General features: G+C 41.3%; 2 protein-coding genes across 5 annotated transcripts in view; one reads left to right on the forward strand and one right to left on the reverse strand.

Moving 5' to 3' along the window:
• The window catches only part of LOC100665789 (heme A synthase COX15), a 27,893-nt gene extending 15,854 nt beyond the window's left edge, over positions 1–12,039 (forward strand). For both annotated transcript variants that reach the window (XM_064269456.1, XM_003409183.4), the window contains exon 9: positions 806–12,039. In XM_064269456.1, the coding sequence (XP_064125526.1) occupies positions 806–937 (132 nt within the window). In that variant the 3' untranslated portion in view covers positions 938–12,039. The remainder of the gene's footprint in view (positions 1–805) is intronic.
• ENTPD7 (ectonucleoside triphosphate diphosphohydrolase 7) overlaps positions 10,585–24,539 on the reverse strand; it is a 48,347-nt gene continuing 34,392 nt past the window's right edge. For all 3 annotated transcript variants that reach the window (XM_010589070.3, XM_064269455.1, XM_064269454.1), the window contains 5 exons: positions 22,625–22,791; positions 20,363–20,687; positions 17,333–17,418; positions 15,417–15,578; positions 10,585–13,020 (listed from right to left, as the gene is read on the reverse strand). In XM_010589070.3, coding sequence (XP_010587372.2) covers positions 12,789–13,020; positions 15,417–15,578; positions 17,333–17,418; positions 20,363–20,687; positions 22,625–22,791 — 972 coding nt within the window. In that variant the 3' untranslated portion in view covers positions 10,585–12,788. The remainder of the gene's footprint in view (positions 13,021–15,416; positions 15,579–17,332; positions 17,419–20,362; positions 20,688–22,624; positions 22,792–24,539) is intronic.

Genomic DNA, 24,539 nt, shown 5'->3' on the forward strand with positions numbered 1-24,539 from the left:
CTCAGGAATGATGACTGGCCAATAAACATGAAAAGCTGTTTAACCTCACTCATGGTCAGGCGATAGCAAAATAAAACAAGAAATGCCATTTTGTGCCTGTCAGGCCAGAAAATAATGAAAAAGAATGATAATCAGGTATTGATATGGGTATAGGAAAATGGACACCTTTATATATTCTTGGCGAGAGCATGAATTGGTGTATTTTTTTTTCAGAGGGCAGTTTGGCAATATCTTTTAAAACGGTAAATGTATCAATCTTTTGTCCAACAGATTGACTTAGTGTCTGCCCTAGGGCTATTCTAATGCACAAAGAGCTAGGTACAAGGAAAGTCATCGTAGTATTGATGTAATAGTGAAAACTTAGAAACAACCTAAATGGTTAAATAAACAGGTATGGTACGTGCATACTGTAGAATACAGCAGTTTAAAGTAGAAGATCTCAAGGGTTATTGTTAAGTGAAAAAAAGCAAGTCGCAGAACGATACATGTTTTTTAAAGCACAAAACTCTCATTTCCTCTATAAAAATGCAAAAGTGCCAGTGTGTAGAAAGTACTAACAGTGGTTACCCTTTCAGGATGGAAACTGGGACGGGGTAAAGGATAATTAAGGGAAATTTCAGGCTTATCTATTTTGTTTGAATTTCCCTCATTGTAAGTATGTATATCGGAGAAATGAAAAATATATTTTTGAGTGTTTTGATGGGAAACTGTGGAGGTTTGTGTACCTGGCATTCTTTGCCCGGTCATTTGTAGTTCTGAATTGGTGGTTACCACTTTTCTTACTGCTTTCCTGCCTTTGTAACAGGTGGGCTTGGGCATTAGCACTCTGCTGATGTACGTTCCAACCCCTCTGGCTGCCACTCACCAGTCGGGCTCCTTGGCTCTGCTCAGTGCTTCCCTTTGGCTCATGAACGAACTCCGACGGGTCCCAAAATGATTCTCAGAGGATCATCTTCCTGGGACTGAAACTGTTCCTTTGAGAGCTCCTCAGAGAGTGCAAGAACAAAAGGGTGACCTTGGCATACCAGGTGGCTTCCAAGTTACTTAAAACTTTTTGTCTGCTTTTGAGAAAGAGTCACTGGATCAAGTATGTCATTATGTATTGTTTACACTAAAGATTCCTTTTTTAATCTTTTCATATTGAAAATTAGGTTTAATGTAGAGAAATGTCTGTCATTTTTTGCTTCTTAATAGGCTCTGTCTCAAGCTACTTAGTGTTGGCAAGCTCTTGATTCTACATGCATGGTTTTGTGTCCTTGGTCTCCTGTGTCCTGAATTCTACTTAAGTGGAATTCTTTATAATCTTCATTTCCATCAGGTGAAGATTCAAAGGGAAGGATTAGCACACCCTAAAATAGCCAGATAACTTTCAGCAAGAAGTAGCTAGTGTCTTCCAAAAAAATATCCTTAATTTCAAAAATGGAGAAATGATAGATTTTGACATGTCAATGTCTGTATACAGGTATGTGCTGCATGATGTCCATCTGGGCAGGGTCCAACCGCGTGTACATCCCTGGTCCCCTAGGTTTTTGTTTTGGTTCTCCTTTTGTTGATTATTTCCCCCTAATGGTTTTAAAGACCCCGAGCCCCCAGAGTGAATGAGCAGCAGGGCTCTTTGGCGCGTATCTATCCCCCCAGCACCTCCATTCGCTCCTGGCTAAGGGCAGCACCTGCTGCAGCTCCTCTGCCCCTGCCTCAGGCTCCCAGCTGTGGGCTGTAGCAGTAGCAACTGCACATGATCAGGAAGCACTTGGGCTGCATCAACAGGGCAGCAGCAGCCAGGGCCACCACTGCCAGCTGTGCTCCTGGCACGCGGCACACGTGCTTCCCTCTTAGTCCCTGTGCCCATCTCCTTGCACCCCTGTGTGCCCCCTGCCCTATGCTTGGAGGTGTGCAAAGTCCAGGTCTGGCTGCTGGCGCAGATGCTGCCAGGCCTGCAGCTGCGCACCTGCCAAGGTTGGCCTCCTGTATCCAATGGATACAGCTCTTGGGCTTTGTCCGGTGAGCAGGTGGCATTCCTCAGGCAAGCAGAACAACGGGCAGAGCTGGGCGAGTAACCCAGGGACTGCCTCTATATAATACGGTGTTCCCACAATGTCCAAATTGCATAACGCCCTATTTCACAAAACGTATAGTGGATGTTAAGTGATGCATGGCTGTACAGCAAAGTGGTTTATGAGAACTTAGAAAAAGAGGCTATTGCTAGGTCAGAGGAATGGAATAAACACTGTACATTGGTTCCTGAAAGACAAAAGGAAATATGGCCTTAATGGTAGTACAGGTATTCCCTAACTTATGACATATTTGAGTTAGGACAAACAGCATTAAGACCATCTGTTTCTTTTTTTCCCATAAATCTCGTCGTTGGTAATATGTACTACACACAGTGTTGCAACGTGTAATTTGCTGATGTTATTATTCTCATGCCAACTCCCAAAGACAAAGATTGGCTTTGTAACAATACAGATAATAAAAGGCAATAATTATGAAAAAAAAAATGAGGTATTTGACATAAGTCAGAACCGACTTACATTGGGGTTATCAAAACAGAACCCTCTCATAAGCTGGGGACTACCTGTATATGGAAGTCTCTATGGATGTTTAAACAAATTGTTGATTAATGAATTGGTGTGATTTTGGTCTCTGCTGATATTTCACAGGGCTCTGTATTGTTCAACTTTTTTCTTAATATTGTTCACCTTTTTTTCTTAAATCAGTGCTTTGCATGAAGGGATCAGAAACATCAGATTTGAGGATGGAGCAAACCAACATTGCTTACATATATAGATGAGAGTCATAATTCAAAACAGTCCCAGAGTGACACTATCAAGATAAAGAGATTATAAAGTTCTCATTTAAATTAAATAGGTTTTATAAGTTTGGGGTGAGAATCCTGGCTTTATAGTATTTCACATAAAAAAGACTTAAGGATTTCAGTTTGTCACAGGCTCAGTATGAACCAACAAAGCGATGATACTGATAAAAATTAGTGGTGTTCAGATTTTATCAGGAGGAATGTCACAGCCAGATCACAACTTGTGTAGAATACCTCTCAGGTGTTACATTTCACTCTGAATACCAAATTTAAAGGAGGACATTGACAACTAACTGTATATTCAGAGGAGAGGCCAGGATGGTGAAGAGTCCAGAACCCATATCCCACAGGGAATGGTTGAAGGAACTGGGGATAATTAGCAGGAGAAAAAAAACATTTAGGGAGAGAAGGATTCCTGTTGGAGAAATTAAAGCCTTCATGCAGAGAGAGAATGAGCTTTCCTTTGCTGCAAAACTGGGAGCAATGAGTGAAAATGGCAGGAAAGTAGTTTTTTTTTTTTTTTTAACTTTTATTGAGCTTCAAGTGAACGTTTACAAATCAAGTCAGTCTGTCACATATAAGTTTACATACATCTTACTCCGTACTCCCACTTGCTCTCCCCCTATTGAGTCAGCCCTTCCAGTCTCTCCTTTCGTGACAATTTTGCCAGCTTCCCACTCTCTATCCTCCCATCCCCCTTCCAGACATGAGATGCCAACACAATCTCAAGTGTCCACCTGATATAATTAGCTCACTCTTCATCAGCATCTCTCTCCCACCCACTGTCCAGTTCCTTTCATGTCTGATGACTTGTCTTCGGGGATGGTTCCCGTCCTGTGCCAACAGAAGGTCTGGGGACCCTGGCCGCCAGGATTTCTCTAGTCTCAGTCAGACCGTTAAGTATGGTCTTTTTATGAAGGAAAGTAGTTTTTAGTTCTGTAGAAGGCAACAGTAGGTTGGACCAGATCAACTGTCCACTGGGATCAGGCTGATGGAGACAGTGGTGAACTGGAGAGCTGGTGCCTCTGTTAGGAGGCTAAGCCACTGTGAACTCTGGCCGATTGTTGCTCTGGAGGCCCAGGGTTGCCAGAGCTGCTAGTTTTTAAAGAAGGCAAACATGTTTGTGTGAAAGCTCTGTTTAAGTGTTGGCAACTAATTGCAAGTTTTTTTAAATGTTACGCAGGCCAGAAAACTCATTTGGGAGCCATAAATGATATAAGGCTTGTCCATTTGCACTCTTTGGACTAGATGATCTCAGTTCCCTTTCTACTCTAGTATTCTTTGAGTTTCAGTGAGTCCTGCAATATGTGTTTGAGGGAACCATTCTCAGGTGGGTCTTAGCAAACCAGAGGTAGACAGTTTATCTTTGATTTTTTAAGGATCCCAGACTCTGGTGGGCTTATACTTTTGCCTAGCGTTTTAGAGTTTTCATATTCTTTCACTGTTTTAAAACCTGCTCACCCTAGAGTGGTTCCCAGCTTCTCTCACATTAGACAGAACCTTTTAAAAATTCCAAGGCCCGAGGCTCACCCCAAATAAATCACAATAACTGGGAGCAGGAACCGGCATCAGTACAGTTCCCCAAGTGATTCCAGTGTGCAGACAAGTTTGGTAACATCTGGCCTAATAGCCAAGGAGCCCTGGTGGCACAGTGGTTAAGTGCTTAGCTGATAACCGAAAGGTCAGCGGTTTGAAACTCACCAGCCACTCCTTGGGAGAAAGATGTGGTAATCTGCTTCCATAAAGATTACAGCCTTGGAAACTCTTTGGGGCAGTTCTCCTCTGTCCTGAGGGTCACTGTGAGTTGGAATCACCTTGATGGCAACGTGTTTGGTTTGGGTTGGCCTAACAGCCTAGTCTCCTTAGAAAATTCTGACCAGCTTGTTCCCATTCCCTCAGAATTTTCACCCCATCCTGTCTCATTTAATCTTCTGTGTTAGTGTGTTAACAGGATATCACTTCTTCTAAATAGTAGAATTCTTTAGAGAAAGGAAACTGCCATCACTGGGACGGATGCCCACATCATCATCCCATCACAAACCCAGATTTTCTTTAGTTAATAACTGAGTCAGCAGAGGGCAGCGTGACCCAACCAAAGAATCATATGCTAATATTTCTACAGTTTCGTCCAATAAAGTAACAACTCATGAATAAAATAAGTCCAAGTTTCAGATGTTTTACAGTGTTTTAATTTTATTAGGTATGTTAGAATAAGCTTGGGAAAGCAGATGTGGTTGTATTTAGCTATATAACTATATGCCTGTCTGTGAGCTCCTAGTGAGTGGAAAAAAACCCAAAAAACCCAGTGCTTAATTACCTTCGTATTTGTGGTATTCCTGGCACTGCCAGACACAAACCAAATATTGAACGAATGCCTGACTGAATGGAAAATGGATAATTAACAGATTGATGTCCCAGGCATCTCTTTCAAAAAAAGTCATCACTTATCTATAGGATTAAATGTATTTCCATTAATATTTTCAAAAGCCTGGCAAATCTGTCAAATCCAAACCTTTTAAAACATCAAAGGAAATTAAAACACATGGTTTCTTAATACGTCAACCCAGAATTTTTTGTCTTTAATTTATAGTAACAAATAATGCTGTCCATTGTGGCAGGGGTAACGATTAACTACCCCTAACTCTGCCTATTCCCAAGAAAGGTGATCCAATCGAATGTGTAAATTATAGAACAATATCATTAATATCACATGCAAGCAAAATTTTGCTGAAGATCATTCAAGAACGGCTGTAGCAGTATATCGACAGGGAACTGCCAGAAATTCAGGCCGGTTTCTGAAGAGGACGTGGAACCAGGTATATCATTGCTGATGTCAGACAGATCCTGGCTGAAAGCAGAGAATACCAGAAGGATGTTTACCTGTGTTTTATTGACTATGTAAAGGTGTTCGACTGTGTGGATCATAACAAACTATGGATAACACTGCGAAGAATGGGAATTCCAGAACACATAATTGTGCTCATGAGGAACCTTTACATAGATCAAGAGGCAGTTGTTCGGACAGAACAAGGGGATACTGATTGGTTTAAAGTCAGGAAAGGTGTGCGTCAGGGTTGTATTCTTTCACCATACCAATTTAATCTGTATGCTGAGCAAATAATATGAGAAGCTGGACTATACGAACAAGAATGGGGCATCAGGATTGCAGGAAGACTCATTAACAACCTGCTTTATGCAGATGACACAACCTTGTTGGCTGAAAGTGAAGAGGACCTGAAGCACTTACTAATGAAGATCAAAGACCACAGCCTTCAGTATGGATTACACCTTAACATAAACAAAAATCCTTACAGCTGGACCAATGAGCAACATCATGATAAACGGAGAAAAGATTGAAGTTGTCAAGGATTTCATTTTACTTGGATCCACAATCAACAGTCATGGAAGCAGCAGTCAAGAAATCAAAAGACGCATTGTATTGGGCAAATTTGCTGCAAAGGACCTCTTCAAAGTGTTGAAGAGCAAAGATGTCACCCTGAAGACTAAGGTGTGCCTGACCCAAGCCATGGTATTTTCAATCACATCATATGCATGTGAAAGCTGGACAGTGAATAAGGAAGACCAAAGAAGAGTTGACACCTTTAAATTGTGGTGTTGGCGAAGAATATTGAATATACCATGGACTGTCAAAAGAATGAACAAATCTGTCTTGGAAGAAGTGCGGCCAGAATGCTCCTTAGAGGCAAGGGTGGCAAAACTGTGTCTTACATACTCTGGACATGTTGTCAGAAGGGATCAGTCCCTGGAGAAGGACATCATGCTTGGCAGAGTACAGGGTCAGTGGTAAAGAGGAAGACCCTCAACGAGGTGGATTGACACAGTGGCTGCAACAGTGAGCTCAAGCATAACAACGGTTGTAAGGATGGCACAGGACCGGGCAGTGTTTCGTTCTGTTGTGCGTAGGGTCACTGTGAGTCGGAACGACTTGACGGCACCTAATAACAACAACTCTGCCTGAAGTGATACTGCTTGCAGAGACTAAAACTAATGAGCATGATATTGGGATAACCAGGTTATCTGCGACTATCCTTCTGGCACTGGGACAGGTGGTGGGTTACATGTTGGCAGGTTTAACCCAAACTGGCACACCCCTGCATAAGGGATAGTGCGTGGCCTCTCTAACATGCATTGCACGTCTCACCCAACACTGATTTAACAGTGTTTATCACTGAGAGTTTTAAGAATTGCGTTCAGTAAAATTGTTCAATGTGAAACATTAGAAACACACTATTAGCAGCCTCAAGAAGTCATGCAATATAGGCAGCCTTTGGTTTTTCAGAGTGAGAAGGGAGCCTCTAGTTCTGGATCGTAATAAAAAGATGCCTTTCAACATGCTCTGCAAGGTCCATTGCTCAAAGCAGAAATAGTGAAGGAGATAAGGCATATACTTTTGGGCTTCAACTAAAGGGGAACAGTGGAATTTCAAACACAATAAGAAATACAAGAAATCAAAATATTTGTCTGGGATCTTGACTTCAAGAGAAAAGACTTTAAGCTAATAAGGGATAGAGGCTTCACCACTGGAAGACTTATACAGGCCAAACTCTGGTAGGTGCTGTGTAGAAGCCACTCAGGAAAGTACCAGGGCTACCACAGAGTGCAGAGGAGTGGTAGGCCACCAGAGGGTGTACGATGGCTGCCCTACTTAAAAAAGAGAGGCTTAGGAACAGAAATGTCTTAAGGCTTGCCCGAAGTCACGTGCATGGCTATAAACATCCTGTGATTCAGACTTTTTTTTCAACTTTGGTTTCTGTAGAACTGGCAAGCAATGATTGAATACATTTTAAAAGTAGAAAGCCCTTAAAGAGTCAGTAATGATTCAGTTTTACAAACAATAGGATCTAATGCTACAGAGTTCCAGAGAATCAAAATGGTTAACTGGTGTGTTATTCCTCTCCTGTCCCTCTAATAATGGTACTGACAAACTGGGAAAGAGAGATATTAGGCAAAAGGGAAACACTTGTGTAGTAACAGAAGGAAGTCTACAAACCAAAACAAAACCCAGTGCCGTCGAGTCGATTCTGACTCATAGCGACCCTATAGGACAGAGTAGAACTGCCCCACAGAGTTTCCAAGGAGCACCTGGTGGATTCAAACTGCCAACCCTTTGGTTAGCAGCTGTAGCAGTTAACCACTATGCCACCAGGGTTTCTGAAGGAAGTCTACAAGGATATAAAAAAGAGAGAGGAAGTAGACAAAGTAGGCATGAAATGAAGCTGTAACAAGTCACACATAAGAGAACCACGTGCAGAAACGGAAACCAGAAGATAGGACACCAAACCAGGCACTACAGCTTTTCAACTTAGATCAAATCCAGGTTACGATAAAGAAAGGCAAGACGGGAGCCATAAAGAATACAGAACAATACCTAAAAGTACTCAGTTTCAGGTATATTCACTCTGTCTGCAAAAACGTTTGCTATGTATTAATTGAATGGGTCAAAACTTTTGGTTTTCAAGTCCTTGTTTTTTTAACAGAATATTTTGTGTAACACAAGCAAAATCCTCACAGGTTTGACAGAAGCATTTGGCCCCAGTGACAGGACTCCAAAGGTAGCATAACCTAAGAGAATAATTTGAGTGAATTCTTAATCCCAATTGAAACAAAGCTATCCAGCATACCACAGGCAAAAAGGAAAATTAAGATACTAATTTTGAATTAGTTTGAAAATAATTTTAAAGACAGCAAAAAGAAACAATATGGTTTCTGTAAGGAAGTCTGGAAACTGCCAAAGAATTACAATCAAATTCCTTAATGAGGTAGATCATTTAGTTTAGATTGTAACCATCACATGGACTGCTTACATGCTGCGGTTAATTGTACAAAATTAAGCAAGTTTTTTAAAACAGACATCTAAAAATTTTTAAGTATTAAAGAAATACAGAAGTTAGAACAAATTTAGTAAAGAACTGGGAACTATTTCTAACAATGTATTTCGAATTTAATTTCTAAGCAAAGCAATCACAAATGAAAACCAGAAGCAGTTATAAAGATCGGGCATGAATAAAGTGGTTAGTTGCAGCCAGCTGTATTACAAAGAATAGACGATTCTGTCGAAATAACACCATTGGCGGAAGATTCTGTCACTAAATCATTTCACTGTAGCTGTCAAAGTGGTGTGTGTGATACACAGAACAGAGAAACTTGGAATCCAGGAGGCCAGTCACTGTGACTGTGTACAAATTACAACTTCAATCATCCATAAAATCAAGGGGGTTGACTAGAAGGCCTCCAGAAGCCCAGTTTTAAAAACCTGAAATTTATTTATAATGATTACTGTTAGAAGCTCCATTCCCACCGTCAACCTTACTGTCAGGAGCTGTGGCTAAAATAGGAGGTAACCACTGGCTCTTGTGGAGAGCCTGGTCTTCTAAACCAAAGGCCAGAATCCTCTTCCAGAAACCGTGTCTCTTTTCTACCTTTTCTTTTGCCTCTAGTTCCTTAGATCAATGGCTCTGTCTGGCTACCTCATTGAATAGATGGGGAATGAACCAGAGGTCAAGCAGCTTGCTCTCTAGGGTACCAGAGCTAGTTAATGACAAAGCCAAGACTAGAATCCAAGTCTGCTGTCCGTTAAGCCCACAGTTCCTTCCACTAAATCATACCATCTACTTGTCTTTCACTCCTGACAAAAAAGCAAAGCACAAAACTATGAGAATGAGGGTAGTGGGACAGCATCTGCTTAGATAACACCAGCAAGAAATTAAATATGGAGATGGAAATAAATGTCAATGCTTAAAAAGACTAGTTCAGCAAATGCATGGCGGCCTTTAACCGCATTTTACCAGTCACTGCCCAAGGCCTTCGAAGGCAAAGGAAGCTCCTAGGCTGAGGGAGGGAGGGACAGTATACTTTGGATGACATCTGAAGAATACATACAAGGTTGGTGGAAAGTGATTAAAATTTCCTAGACAATTCAAGGAGCTAAAGTACACAGAGAAAGCTAGTATAATTTGGCTTAGAAGTATAACTGCAATTTAAGTGAACGTTATGCCACATAATTGTTTTGCATATTTTTCTTACGTTGATGACTAAACCCACTGCCGTCGAGTCGATTCCGACTCATAGCAACCCTATAGGACGGCGTAGAACTGCCCCACAGAGTTTCCAAGGAGCGCTGGTGACTAGAACTCACTATATGGAATGAGTTATCATAGATTGTGCCATCATAAGACTAATAAAGGATCATTACTATAGGCCACTGACTCCAATTTTGACATTTGTGACCTGTCTCAGTAATAACAAAAGTAATAAAAGTCAGGTGCATTGTTAATGTTATCAAGAACCAAGAATTCAAAGGAACCAATGTAATGTGAGTTTTGTGAAACCATAATTATCTTCACAATGGACCATTCAAAATGCACAAATGCAAATAGAGATTTGAAAAAAATTGATGATTAAAGGTATGGCAAGACGGTCTGCAAACCTATAAATAAGAATATTTCATTATCAGAAAGAAAAATAATTGGCCCTCAGCAAGGAATAAATGGCTTACGTTTCTGTCTAGCGACATTTCATTTAAATCTGTTAATTGGGAACAATGGAAGAGGCACAGGAACCAATACCAATCGCAAATACTCTGTTCTGAGAGGTATAATAAAAATTTCCCTTCTTATTTTTATACTGTGGAACTCTGGAACGTCTTACTCATGGTAATAATGACAAGCCTAGACCTCATGATATTCAAATAGTGAAGAGACAGCATTATGTAAATAATGAACCAAACAAAAAGTCAAACACAAAATAAGAAAAAGAAAGACATTTATATTGAAAAAATTATAAATGTAGGCATCCTGAGTTTCTCAGCTAAAAAAGAACACAGTAATATCAATCTGAAAGGTTGTCGCAATGATTAAATAATACACAAAATTCTTAACAGAGTGGTGCAGAAGAACTGCTTAACAAATGGTAGCTGTTCCTATTACAACTTTCCTACTAAGAGCTTTCAGTTGGACTAATCACCACCTCTTCACCACCACAACTTCATTTTGAGCGCAAGAATGTGATCAGTGGTTGTCAGTCAGGTATCTTTTGACTAGATCATTCCCTCACAAGAAAACCAAAAATAATATTTGGAAACCAAGGTGAGGGAAAAAGAAAGTTACCTGAGTAGGCAATGGTGAGCAAAAACATATTTTGACATTATTTATAAGCAGCATTCATTCAAGTGAGGATCCCCTCATAGTGACACAAAGATAATAAGAAAAGGCAAATTAAAAGTCTTGAAAATTAAAGGGAATAGCTGTGACATAAGCCCTAGTGAAACCAAAAGAAATATATCCAAAGGAAACCATAATAACCTATGCTAGATGCACTTTTTATCTAATGTGAAGACAAGACTTGTCACCCTTTTACCTACTAACCGAGAGTCAGTACACTTGTTTTCCTCTCAGTTTGTTTCTAACAGGACCTTGATTTCTTTTTCTTTGTTTTAGGAAGCATTTCGTTCCTTTTTATTCCCAGTATGGGATTTATTTTTCAAGAATTCCATTATTTTTTCCTTAAAGTCAGGGACCCTTTTCCCTACTCAACCCTAGAAATCAAAGGTGACCAAAAGAAAGCTACTTCAACTCTGGGAGCAGTCATGGGCAGGACAGGCAAAGCCACATGTCGGAACGGGTAAAACATAAAGGAGACTCCAGGGCGGGAGGCAAGAGCTGATGAAAGAAAAATCCTCACGCAATTTAAAGGCTAAATGTGGAGGAGGAGCAAAGCTCCTGAAGGAGAATGGATGAAAATGTAATTATTATGGCTTTTCCTCTCCCCTCATTAGTGGAAGTACTGTTTATGACTGAGTAATCTCTTAACAGAGGTCCTTAAAGTTTCCAGGTGGCTTATTAACAGATTTATCTATTCCAAAATGTAGAGCTTGTTCCCTTCAGACATTCCAAGAGTCAGATATTGAGAAAATTTCTATTTCTCAAAAAAAAAAGAAATAGGAACTTTAATTTTATTGCTTTTGCCCACTCTCCTGATACTGCTCTTCCTTTCTTTAAAAACAACCCAAATACATCCCTTCCCAAACTACACACTGATCTTAGCAGTGTAATAAAAGGAACTCTTTTTTAAGCCCCCTGTAGGGGCTCATAAAAATAGGTCTAAGGGACAGTGACCCGAAAGCAGACAAACCCAGGACCCAGTCCCCATCACAGCTTTTCCATCCTACAAGCACAATTAAGGCTCAAAAAAAAAAAAAAAGAAAAGTTAATGCCCGAACAGCCTGTGGGGCACATAGACATGGAAAAATTTCTATCCTAGTCATACTAGGCATCAGATAAGATATTGTCAAAATCATCAATGGACCATTCATTTAGAAAGGATTCTAGCCTTTTTAAATCACATACCAACATCAGGAATACTATGTCAGGGATCTTGGGGCACACACACAATGGCTTCTTTGTCAATAAGAAAAGAAGCTATGCGATTTTGGTTGCTTGGAAATTCTTATCTGGTCCACTGAACTGCAAAGGTCTTAGAACCCTATTAAAGGCTATGGATCTCCACATAAATTATATCTCTGTTACAGAGAAAGAAGGGGCTGCTGCACTTCCTAAGGTGTCTCTGGCTTGGTATCAGATGCTCCAAGTTTGGTTTTAATCAGGCTTCCAGTGTGCCCAATGCCAAACTTTATGCTTTAGCAAGGGAAGAAAAGGCTAGATCCCAGAAACACACCAGACCTCTCAGATAAAGGAGTAGAACATGTCTTGATTGATCTAAGGTTGGTCCCCTTTGTTAGCACCAATCTCTCATCTATTTGGTTCTTTCCAGACCACATTATAGCTTCTCTCAGAGAAGAGGTCCTGGGGTACTTAGAAGTAATTAAAGTAGAAATTCCAAGGCCAAATAGCCACAAGGTCAGGCAAAGCAGCATCTGAAGCCAGTACAAGCAAATGGTGAAACTCAATGAGCAGCAACTCTGGGGTAGTCAGACTTCTTTAGTCTTGGTCCGGCCTCAGGGCTCCACTTGTACTCCAATCATGGGTACCACCTCTTCGATCCACAGCAAGTCCAGTGAAGCTGAGGCTCGAGCTTGCCGGTGGTGAATTCGGCGTAGCCGCAGAAGGTAGAGGATGATGGCCAGTAGCACCACCAGGATGCAGGCGAAGAAGAGATAGTGGTTGTAGACAAAGGAAAGACGGAACCAGCTACCATGGACTTGTCGGACACCCTCTTGCCGTAGATCCCTAGGGAAGAGTTTGAAGGTGGAAAGAAACATAAGTTCCAGAGCAAAACATTTACTCTGATTTGAAAGGCCTAAAGGTGTTATCTCATTTATTCCACTGATACCAGCTCCACACAGCAAGCAAAGCTGACTAATGTCCCAAGCCTCAGGGCTGCCATGTGATTCCTCCTGTACCTCCCTCCAGAATCTAGGGACAAAATCAGAAAGCCTTTGAAGTAAAAAAAAAAATTGATAGACAAAATTGGTCATCTGTAACATAAAAAGTCTTGAAATACCCTTTGTAAATATGGTACTAATGAGAATAGGGTGTCCCAGTGGCGTCACTAGGGTTGGTGTCATACAGTGCAGTAACTCATAGTGTCAAACCCCCAACTCCTGCAGTACTGCCCCACCCTGCCCCAGGCAGGGCCAAGCCTTGTGCCTTGTGGCCCCACCCCTCCCAGCCCTACCCCTTCAGGCCCTGACCCCCCATGGCTCCCCACAGCTCCTCCCCCTTCCCATTGGCCAAGGTGGAGACCCTCTCTCCCCAGCGGTGGGTGCTGCAGCCCAGCTGCCCACACCCTGACTGGTGGGCTGAGGGGGTGGGGAGTAAGAGGGTAGTGACAAGTTATTGCACTGGATGACAGCAACCCTACTGACTGGTGGGTGATGGAGAGGGGTGACAAGTTACCACATTTGGTGATAGGTGACACCAACCCTAGTGATGCCACTACCTTGGCAGCCCCTCCCGTAGCAGAGCCGGCCCACTGCTGGGGACCCGAGAGTCATTTTGATGTCAACCCCTCTGACAGTGTGAGGGGGTGCACTCTACATCCCCCACACTTCCCTAGTGACGCCACTGGGGCATCCCCTGAATCCAATCTACAAATCACAGTTTGTCAAAATCTTTAAAAAGTCAATGTGCCTTGGGGTTTAGAATGTCTAAAGAAGACTGCTACTTGATCAATTGTATTCTAGAAACAAACAGAGATAATGTAAACCAAAGTGCAGTGGTCTGCCTGTCTAGAACATATGCCACTATTTCAGGTCTAGATACCAGATGCATTTTTGTTTGTCAGTTTGATCTGCAGTGTTTTAAAAATAATCTCCAGACTGCCCTAACAGGGAACACAGCACAGAACCCCTGAGGGAGCAGGAGAGCAGTGGGATGCAGACCCCAAATTCTCATAAGACCAGACTTAATGGTCTGACTGAGACTGGAAGGACCCCGGTGGTCATGGCCCTCAGACCTTCTCTTGGCCCAGGACAGGAACCATTCCCAAAGCCAACTCTTCAGACATGGATTGGACTGGACAATGGGTTGGAGAGGGATGCTGGTGAGGAGTGAGCTTCTTGGATCAGGTGGACATGAGACTATATTGCCATCTCCTGCCTGGAGGGGAGATGAGAGGGTGGAGGGGCTTAGAAGCTGGCGAAATGGACACGAAAAGAGAGAGTGGAGGGAGAGAGCAGGCTCTCCCATTAGGGGGGAGTAATTGGGAGTGTGTAGCAAGATGTATATGGGTTTTTGTGTGAGAGACTGACTTGATTTGTCAACTTTCACTTAAACCACAATAAGAATTATTTAAAAAAAAAAAACGCGAATCTCCAAATTGAAAAACTTCACATAAAATATGGATTTCTGGCTTCTCAGAATTGGCAACGGTGGGACAGCACCTTTGTGTGGCAGTTGTCAGCCCTTTAGTTGGGGCAGGCTCTCTCCAGTTCCCCTCATCTCCTACCCAGCTCACTTCCCTCACATCTATCACCAGCCTGGCTCCTGATGGGTAGTGGGACTAGGAACCAAAGATTAAGAATTCATTTTAATTTATCTGAAATAGTTCAGGAGAAGGAGTACATGACAGCTGTCCCAAATATCTTAGAGTGCGTAAGAGCAAGGCATCAGGCTACTATAGCTTGATGAAAATATTCCCCCCTGAAAACATCTCACACCCTTTATTCTAACTGTGCCCCACCAAAAAGCCTCCCAGGTCAGTGACATGATCTCTGAAGGGGCACTAGCTATCAGGAAAGATTGCTGTACATAGACAGCCTACCCTAGTTCCCCAGTCAGATGTGTTTTCCAGGGTAAATTAAGGAAACGACATACTGGTTTATCAATCAGTATCCTGGAAGGGGTTAGTAAGAGGTCAGTCCTAAATACAGATTTGTTGTGGGTGAACAAATGTGAATTTCTGGAACTGCAAAGTTGAGGAACAGTCTCTAGACCAATGATTCTCAACCTTCTTTCCGTTTCAGCATTCCTGATTAGTAGTAGTGGCTCACACAGCAGTGATTAGGGGAAGATTTTTTTTTCTTTTTTGGGAGAGGATGGGTCATTTAAGAAACCTCTTATGAGGCACCAACTAACATCCTCAGAGCTCAAGATGCTGCCTGGCTTAGTTGGTTTCACTTTACCTGAGTGGTAAGAATCGTGTTTTATACAGAATGGCTCCCAGCGTCCACTGAACTTCTCGGTCATATACCAGCTGGGCTGTCTGTAGGTTAGGGTAGTCATAGGGAAAGTGGAATCCTTCATGAAGGACTTGGTACATCCAGGCTGATTTAAAACACTGATATCTGTACAGCAACAACAACAAAAAATAATTTTTAAAGAAGAATTCTAATGTTTTCCTTTGCAATAAGTCACTCAATACCCTAACTGAGAAAAAAAATTTGCCATTGAGTCAATTCTGACTCATGGCAACCCCGTGTCAGAGTAGAACTGTGCTTTATAGGGGTTTCAAGGCTGATTTTTTGGAAGTAGATTGCCAAGTCTTTTTTCCAAGGTACCTCCGGGTAGACTTGAACCTCCAACCTTTCTGTCAGCAGCCAAGTGCATTAACTAACCATTTGCACCATCCAGGGACTCCCAACTCCACTAAAAAAAATTTGCACCATCCAGGGACTCCCAACTCCACTGCATAAATCAAAAAGAGAACTGCCTCTCACCTTCCTCACCTCTAGGTGGCACCAAATTGGACTGCCTTCTTTATCTCACCTTTACCACAAAAGTGAAGAACACTTTTATGCAATAATGATATTGTGGCTGTGTTTTTCTATTTTTTTGTTTTGTTTTGTTTAAGAGTCCCCATCTTCAGGGACTATGCTGAAAAACCTATAAATGTAATTACATGATATCCAGGATTTGCTTCAAAATAATTCAGTTGTAGTAAGAAGGACACGAAAAAAACCCGTTGCTGTCGAGTTCATTTCAACTCACAGTAACCCTATAGGACAGAGTAGAACTGCCCCATAGAGTTTCCAAGGAGCACCTGGCAGATTCAAACTGCTGACCCTTTAGTTAGCAGCTGGAGCACTTAGCCACTATGCCACCAGGGTTTCCAAGAGAGAGATAGTAGATGGGAAAATATACAAGATTGGCCATGACATCTAGACTTTGTGGAGCCATTGAGGCTGAATGAACTCCCGAAACTATTACCTAAGATAATTGTTAAACCTTAAACCAAAAATATCCCCTGAAGTCTTCTTTAAACCAAGCAATAAAAAAAAAAAAAAATAGTTTAGCTTAATTAGTAAAGAATGTGTGCTTTGAACACTGTGTTCTTTTAAGAACTACCTATATGAAATCAAAATGACAAGAGCAACTCAAAAGATTAGATAGGAATCTTAGTGGGCAGTGAGCTTATGTCAATGGGGGAGGAACAATTCGGAAAAGGTGGGTGAGAACGGTTGCACAACTCAAAGAATTTAATCAATGTCACTGAATTGTACATGTAGGAATTGTTGACTGGTGTATGTTCTGCTGTGTATATTCTCAACAACAACAAAATATAGAATAAATTAAAAAAAAAAAAGGATTGAACATGAGTTGATAACTGTTGTAGAGAACCTGGGTGATAGGTATACAGGAGTTCATTACACGCTTCTATTTTTGTTTATGTTTTAAATTCTTTAAATGAAAACATTTAAAATGGGAGGACCGATGAACCACCTTGGTAAAATGTTGACACCTGTTGAAGCTGAGTGATAGGTATGTAGGTTTGTGTTACTATTCTTCCTACTTTTCTGTGCACTTGATATTTTCTTTAATAAAAAGTTTCTTTAAAAAAAAGGCTATCACCTTTTATTTCAAACCTTGAAGAGAACTCTCTTTGGTAACTACTTTTGGAAACCACTGGTTTCCCTTGTCTTCACTAAAATAGTCTCACTATTTTGGTCCCTAGTATCTCTCAGAAAATCAATATCTGAAATAAGCTCTTTTTCAACATAAAATCTCATCTGTACCATTGCTCGCTTGCTCACTGTTCTTCACTATAATCTGCCATCTACATTTTACGGCCACACCTAAGGGGGGAAAGGAAGTTACTCACTTGAGTCGATGCTCATCTGCATGTGATGAAAAAAGGCCATTCTTGAATCTCTGAGTTAGTACTGACCAAGCCATGCCACAGTAATCCTGGAACAGTCACCAAAATAGCACAACAGGAAATCAGAGACAAACGAAAAATCCCCCACAATCACAGCTGTCCCATTTCTAAAGTTACTTGTGGGCTACTAGCTGACAAAGCAAAAGAGAAATGGCATATGCATTCATTGGACACTGTCCCAGGTCCTATGCAAGGCGAGTCCCAGAACTCAGGCCACTGAGTGACTTGAGTGGCCTGAGAATACCCCTTTTTATTCCCACCACCTCCAAGTTCAGCCTGATGTGGCTCCTGAGCTTCTTAGGCTTCAGAGAGGGCTAGGGTTTGGCCTAGGAAGAGCAACATCAGAAGCCTAAGGGAGCTTCATTCTACTCTGTGTAGCCTGACACAGCAGATAGAATGGGTGGAAGAGAGTGGTCAAAAACCTATTACTGTGCTCTTTTAAGATCTATCGATTTGAGATCAAATTGACAACAGCAACTCGAAGGATTAGACAGGAAACTTGGGGGACACTGAGTTTATGTTAATGGGGAGGTACAACTCAGAAAAGGAAGGTGAGAATGGCTGCACAACTCAAAGGATGCAATTAGTGTAACTGAATTGTACATGTAGAAATTATTGCATCACCGTGTATATATTCTGGTGTGTGTAGTCTCAACAACAACAAAAATAAAATATAAAAAATCAAAACAAAACCTATTACTGGTCTGTCTCCATGTTGTAATTCTCATCAAGGAATCATTCTTTTTGACTTATTTATTCATTCAACTAATATTTACTGAATGTTTCAGGCACCATTTTAGGTACCAGCAATCCGGCGGTGACTAAAACAGACAAAAATTCCTGTCCCCATGAAGCTTATATTCTAGTGGTGGGAGACAGACAATAAATATACATACATACATACTGCATGCATACACATACACACACACACACATACACACACACACACACCTACCTGTATAGCGTGTAGCATATGACAGAGGACACAGATGCTCAGAAAAAAATAAAGCAGGAAGGAAAATAGGGAATATTGGGCAGGGTTGCAATTTTGGATAGTGTGGCCAGGGAAGGCATCACTGAGAACACAGCATTTGAGTCAAAGTAAAGAAAATGAGGGAACACAACCATGTGCATATCTGAGGAAACAGCATTCTAAATAGAAAGAGCCACAGTGCAAAGGCCCTGAGGTAGGAAGGACCTTGTCCTGTCTGAGGATCAGCAAGGAGGCCAGTGTGGCTAGAGCAGAAGGAATGAGGGGCACAGGAATGGAAAATGAGATCTGATAACAAACAGGGCCTGATCACATGGAGCCTGGTGAGCCAAGCCATTGCAAGGACTTTGTTTTTTTTCTGAGTGAGACAGCAAACATTTAAGGGTTTGGGACATTTGATATACCTTATTTTTTAAAAGATTAGCTGCTATATTGAGGACAGACTAAAGGAGGTCAAGGGCAGAAGCAGAGAGACCAATTAAGAGGTTATTGTGAGATGGAGTGGTGTTTGAGGGAAAGCTAGCACAGAGTCAAGGACAACGCCTAGGTTTGTGACCTGAACAATTAAAAGAATGGAATTACCATTTATTGAGACAGGGGAGGACTAAAGGAGAAGCAGTTTAGGGTGGTGGGGAATTAGAGGGCACAGATCAGGAGCTCAGTTTTGGGTACTAAGTTTGAGATACCTATTAGACATTCAAGAAGAAATGTTGAATCAGCCACTGGATATGTAAGTCTGAAGTTTGGGAGGAAAGCCTAGGCTAGAAATATAAATTTAGGAACCATTAGCATATAGATGGCATTTAAGGCCATGAGGCTAGATGAACTCACCAAGGGAATATAGATAGGAAAGAGAAGAAGCCCAGGAATTGGTGAAAGTATTGTCTCCATAAAGTCTAAGTTAAAAAATAAATCTCTTTTATCAGGGATTGATAACATATTAAGCCACTTGATACATATTAAGCAACTTGAACAAGCAATAATTTGAGCCCTTTGGTATTCAAGGGAATAGAACTTGAAGCACAAGTTTTGAGATGAGAGAAATACTCAAGCCATGGACGGTATGGAGCCCTGGCTGGTGCAAAGGAAAGGAAATATGAGGAGATTCCTGGAAGCTGGAAAGGAAAGAGCAAATACAAACTATGCATTCTACAATATTTGTTAGGGACTGTCTTTTGGGAACAGAGTAATAGAGATGCTGTAGATCCTATTCTATAGGAAGTCTTACACCATGAGAGCCCTAGAGAGTTGTAAGAAAGCATAGCATAAAGAATTAAAATACAAGGAGGATGGATTCTTCCCACAATTTCCTTTGATGGAAGGGTTAGATCAGGGAGATACACAAACATTCAAAGACATGAACGCAAATTAAAACAGGGAACTACAGAAAGCTGGCTACACTTTGACCTGTTTAGATAAACAACATAAGCTTCAAAGATGCTTAAGTCCTAGATATGCTCAAGGTAAATTTTTAATCCTTCTATATTTTAAATTTGAACAATCCTTCCACCATCATTACGTTTCACAATATCACTCCAACACTCAGAGTGACCATCCCTCTAGTCTGGACTGGCCCACCTGGGTGGCATCATCTCCAAAAACACACTCCAACTGGAAACACACCCTGGGAAACATGACTGGAGAGGATATATATATATATTTTTTTTTTACCACAAACATTAAACAAGACCAGGGGAAAGGTAAAAGAAAAACAACAAACTGCACAGCAATTTTGGACCTGAGTGACAATTTGAGTGATATGCTACTTGTGGAAACCTAGGCTTCATTAATTAGAAAGCGGTATAGCTGAGCAGCTTCCCTAACTTCTCTAAGTTCACTTTGCCATTTGTAAAAATGAAGGCTCACAAGGGTCCTGTGAAGAATCAAGTGAGATCACATGAAGCCCTTTGTGCAGCACCTGGCATAAAGTTAGGCATCCAATAAACACCCGTCATGAGCCATCATTATTATTAATAACTTACCTGAGCAGCCTTGGCAAATGTTGGCCCATGGTAGCGGCCACCGATGCGCAACACATCCTCTGTACAGTAAAAAAACTCAGAGAAACCATAGAACTCGCTGTTATTGAAGTCAATTGGTGACTGGTAGATGCCGTTCAGCGAGGCTTGGCTGGTGTTGGAGCGAGCCAACAGGGGGCTCAGCATGGCCCCACAAGTTGCCCAGTCTCCTCTTCCTCGAACATGCAGGACCTGGCTGTTCCTCTCTACCACATCTGTGAGTCCCACAGGCAGGCACGGGTCCAGAAATGGGTTTTCAGGACTCAGGCCTGTCTTCTGGCCCAGCAACCTGTCCCAATGACACAAACATGTCATCACTGTACTCAACCAAGTCTAAGAAACACAATGTGCTTCACGGCTATCCTGTTATTGTTTTTCATGATGTCCCTAGAAACAAGGATGGAGTATTACGGTGCAGTCGCATCTCATGCCCCTTTCACTTAAGCAAACTCAGCAAAAAAAGAAAGAGAAATATGGCAATGATGAATTTTGCTCAATCTTTTGGTCAACAAATGTATCTCCCAGTGTAATACTGAAACTGGAGACGTGAATCTCCTGTTCTCCATCTGATCTTCACTCCCACAGGCCTCTGAAAAGGGCAAGGACCATGCCGAATGTGGTTCTAGTGTTTAAAATTTAAACAACTGCGAGTAAGCAAAGGGGAGGGCTTCCTGAGGAGGAGATTCTCAAGTGTGGTGACAGAGAACCTGGCTTTGAACGAGAACAAGCAGTCCTGGGACTAAACTTGAGTCTCTGCCAGGCGAGTAGGAAGGGAGGGATAGGCAAGTTTTGACTCCCACCATGGCTATCACACAGTTCCAGTTATTTACCTACACAGCAACAGTAGTCTCATTCCTAAAAACACTAATATGCAGACCTGGCAGAGGAAGGAAACTAAGTGGAGACCAAATAACTCTGTCAACTACAGTTAATTACTCATCAGTTTCTAGGCAGACAAATGAAGAGTAGACTTCCTGGGATGAAGATGCAGGCAGAAATGTAAAGACTGAAGGAGGGAATGTGGCAACACAATAAAATGCTTTAAAACAACTGGAACTAGTTTAAGGACATGACGCGTACTATAAGGAAAACTCAGAAAATTGTAATTAAGATGAGACAGCCATTAAATTTTTGCTTTCCAGATGGTAACACAAGTTTCTCTAGTAGATTAATCTGTAACTCGTTGCCGTCGAGTCGATTCTGGGCCATAGAGACCCTATAGGACAGACTAGAATTGCCCATAGCATTTCCAAAGAACGCCTGGTGGATTAGAACTGCTGACCTTTTGGTTAGCAGCCAAGTTCTTAACCACTGCACCACCAGGGTTCCCTCTAGTGGATTGGCAACTACAAAAAATGTATGCCTGCCATTCACTGAGCTCCTAAATTGAGTGACTTGGATACCTGGCAAAAAATACCAATGCATGGGGAGAAGAAGTTGTGGCCTGGCAAGAAGTTCTGAGGAAGAAGAAAATAGCAGAGAAAGAGACAGCAGCAGAAAACAAAGAAAGAAAATAGAATAGGAAGCTAACGCGCACTATGGAATCTTATTCCCACACAAGATGCGACTTCACTGTAATCCAACAAACGTGTCTTGAGCACTTCCATGTACAAGGAACTGCTGGGAGCTACACTGTACTTCACATTTTAAATCAGCAAATTAATTTCCATTATCTCATGATGTCATTTCTGAATGTGGGACACTGCAAGAGAGCACTACAATAAGCTGCTGCACTTTTTTTGAGTTCTAACAACAAAGATCAGAATGCACCCTCGGCCAAATCAAGTGAGACTGCTAGCAGAGGGTCTCTAAGAGATGCCACCCCATCGACAGGGGTGGTCAGAAAGGAGGAGGGAAGGCTCATCTTAGTAAAAACTAAAAAAACCAAACCCGTTGCCATCGAGCAGATTCCAACTCATGGAGATGTCGTATGTTACAGAATAGAGCTGTTCCATAGGGTTTTCTTTGCTGTAACCTTTATGGAAGCTGATTGCCAGGACTTTCTTCCACAGACCCACTGGGTAGGTCTGAACCGCCAACCTTTAGGTTAGTAGCGGAGCACAAACCATTAGCGCCTTCTATCTTACCACTATCTATCTTAAACTATCTTAACCACTGTGCCACTGGGGCACCTCTATCTTAGTACGATATGACTCTTCCTTCCTAATAATATCTGCAGCCTGGTCACATTCTACTTTAGAAACTCAGGTCCCACGTCAAATGTACCTGTTTTTGTTAAGAGTTTCATTCAGCACAAGGTCTTCGTAGCGCTGCCGGGCAAAGTTGCCACCAAAACCCAGAAAGGTTGTGACGTAAACCCTGTACACATGTTCGGTGTGTTGTACATCACAGCCCAGGTTGAATTCAGCCAGCAGGATCTTGGCAGCTTCTTCCTAATACAATGTATAGAGAAAAATGGGAATTTTAGTCCAGATTGACTTCTAGAAAGCTATTAACATCAGGCTTCATTTGTTGTCACTACTCTTTAAAATACCTTGTAGCATTCTTTCATCCTCATACTATTATTTTAAACAAAGACAGAAATTGATATGACTTCAAAAAAAGGACACACTGGACACTAAATTAGAGACTAAATACCAAATGGGAGAGTCGAATACTATCTGTAGTTACACAGGAGGTAGAGTTATTACAGAGGATGTCATTTTCTTGCATGTACTTTTCTCTATTTTCCACGATGGAAATGTATTATTTTTATTATCAGAAAAAAAAATCCTTTAGTAAAAATAAATTTAAAGAATTTCTAGTATCATCATGAAATCTATTCTATGGCCTTTCCTGAAACTATTCAAGAGGAACTAGTATTCCTTGTGATGCGTTTGAGGATTGGGAAAGTTCAATTTTATTGTACCTGCAATGAAAAGGTGCTCTATTTCTTTCCTTTTTTTTGACCGCAGGTGCAGAGGCTGAGCTAACGATATTCCTCAGCTTATGGCGCATTATCACGGCAAAGGCCCTCTTTTGTTTTACGTATTTATTCCCTTTTATCATTATACTCTGCTCCCATTCCCACCCCACCCGCAGCAAGACTTCTAATGTGCTTAATGTGTAATTTTTCTTTGTATGTGTTGTTGCAAAATGTGTATTGTTGTTTTGAATTTTTTTTTTTTAATTTATGAAAATGCTACTGTGTCCAGCAGTTCCACTCCTTGGCATATAACCAAGAGAACTGAAAATCTGTATCTACATAAAAATGTGTCCACGAATGTTCATAGCAGAATTATCCACAGTAGCCCAAAAGTGGAAACAACCCAAATAGTCACCAACTGATAAATGAACAAACAAAATGTGATACAGCCATACAATGGAATGTTATTCAGCCATAAAAAGGACTGAAGTGCGGCTACAGACTATAGAACAGATGAACCTTTGAAACATTTTGCTAAGTGAAAGAAGTCAGACTCAAAAGGCCACATATTGTGTGATTCCATTTATATGAAATGCCCAGAATTGGCAAATCCAGAGACAGAAAGTAGATTTGTGGTTGCTAGGGGTTGGGGAGAGGCGGAGATGGCAAATGACTAATAATACCTATGGGGTTTCTTTTGGGGTTGATGAAAATGTTTTGGAATTAGAAAGTAGTGGTTGCACAACTTTGTGAATATACTAAAAACCATTGACTTGTACAAAAAAAAAGTACATTAGGTATTTAAACCAAAAAAACCTGTTGCCATCAAGTCGATTCCAACTCATAGAGACCCTACAAGACAGAGTAGAACTGCCCCACAGAGTTTCCAAGGAGCACCTGGTGAATTTGAACTTCCAACCTTTTCGGTTAGCAGCCGTAGCTCTTAACCACCATGCCACCAAGGTTTCCTTGCACATAATAGATGCTCAAAAAGCATCAGCATTTCTCTTTCTTCTCTGTGATGAAACTTCTTCCTCAAAATACATTCTTTATATTCTAGGGAGGTGAGAAATATTAGAAGCACAGGAATGGAATCATTTGTAAGGGGGAAGGAAATAACACTTACTGAATAGCAGGTAAGTATCAAACAGAAAGACCAAGATGGATGTCAGAGGAGACTCTGAAACTTGCTCATGAACGTCAAGCAGCTAAAGCAAAAGGAGTAATTGATGAAGTAAAAGAACTGAACAGAAGGTTTCAAAGGGCAGCTCGAGA

This window comes from Loxodonta africana, chromosome 16 (genome assembly GCF_030014295.1).
Source record: "Loxodonta africana isolate mLoxAfr1 chromosome 16, mLoxAfr1.hap2, whole genome shotgun sequence".
Taxonomy (NCBI): Eukaryota; Metazoa; Chordata; class Mammalia; order Proboscidea; family Elephantidae; genus Loxodonta; species Loxodonta africana.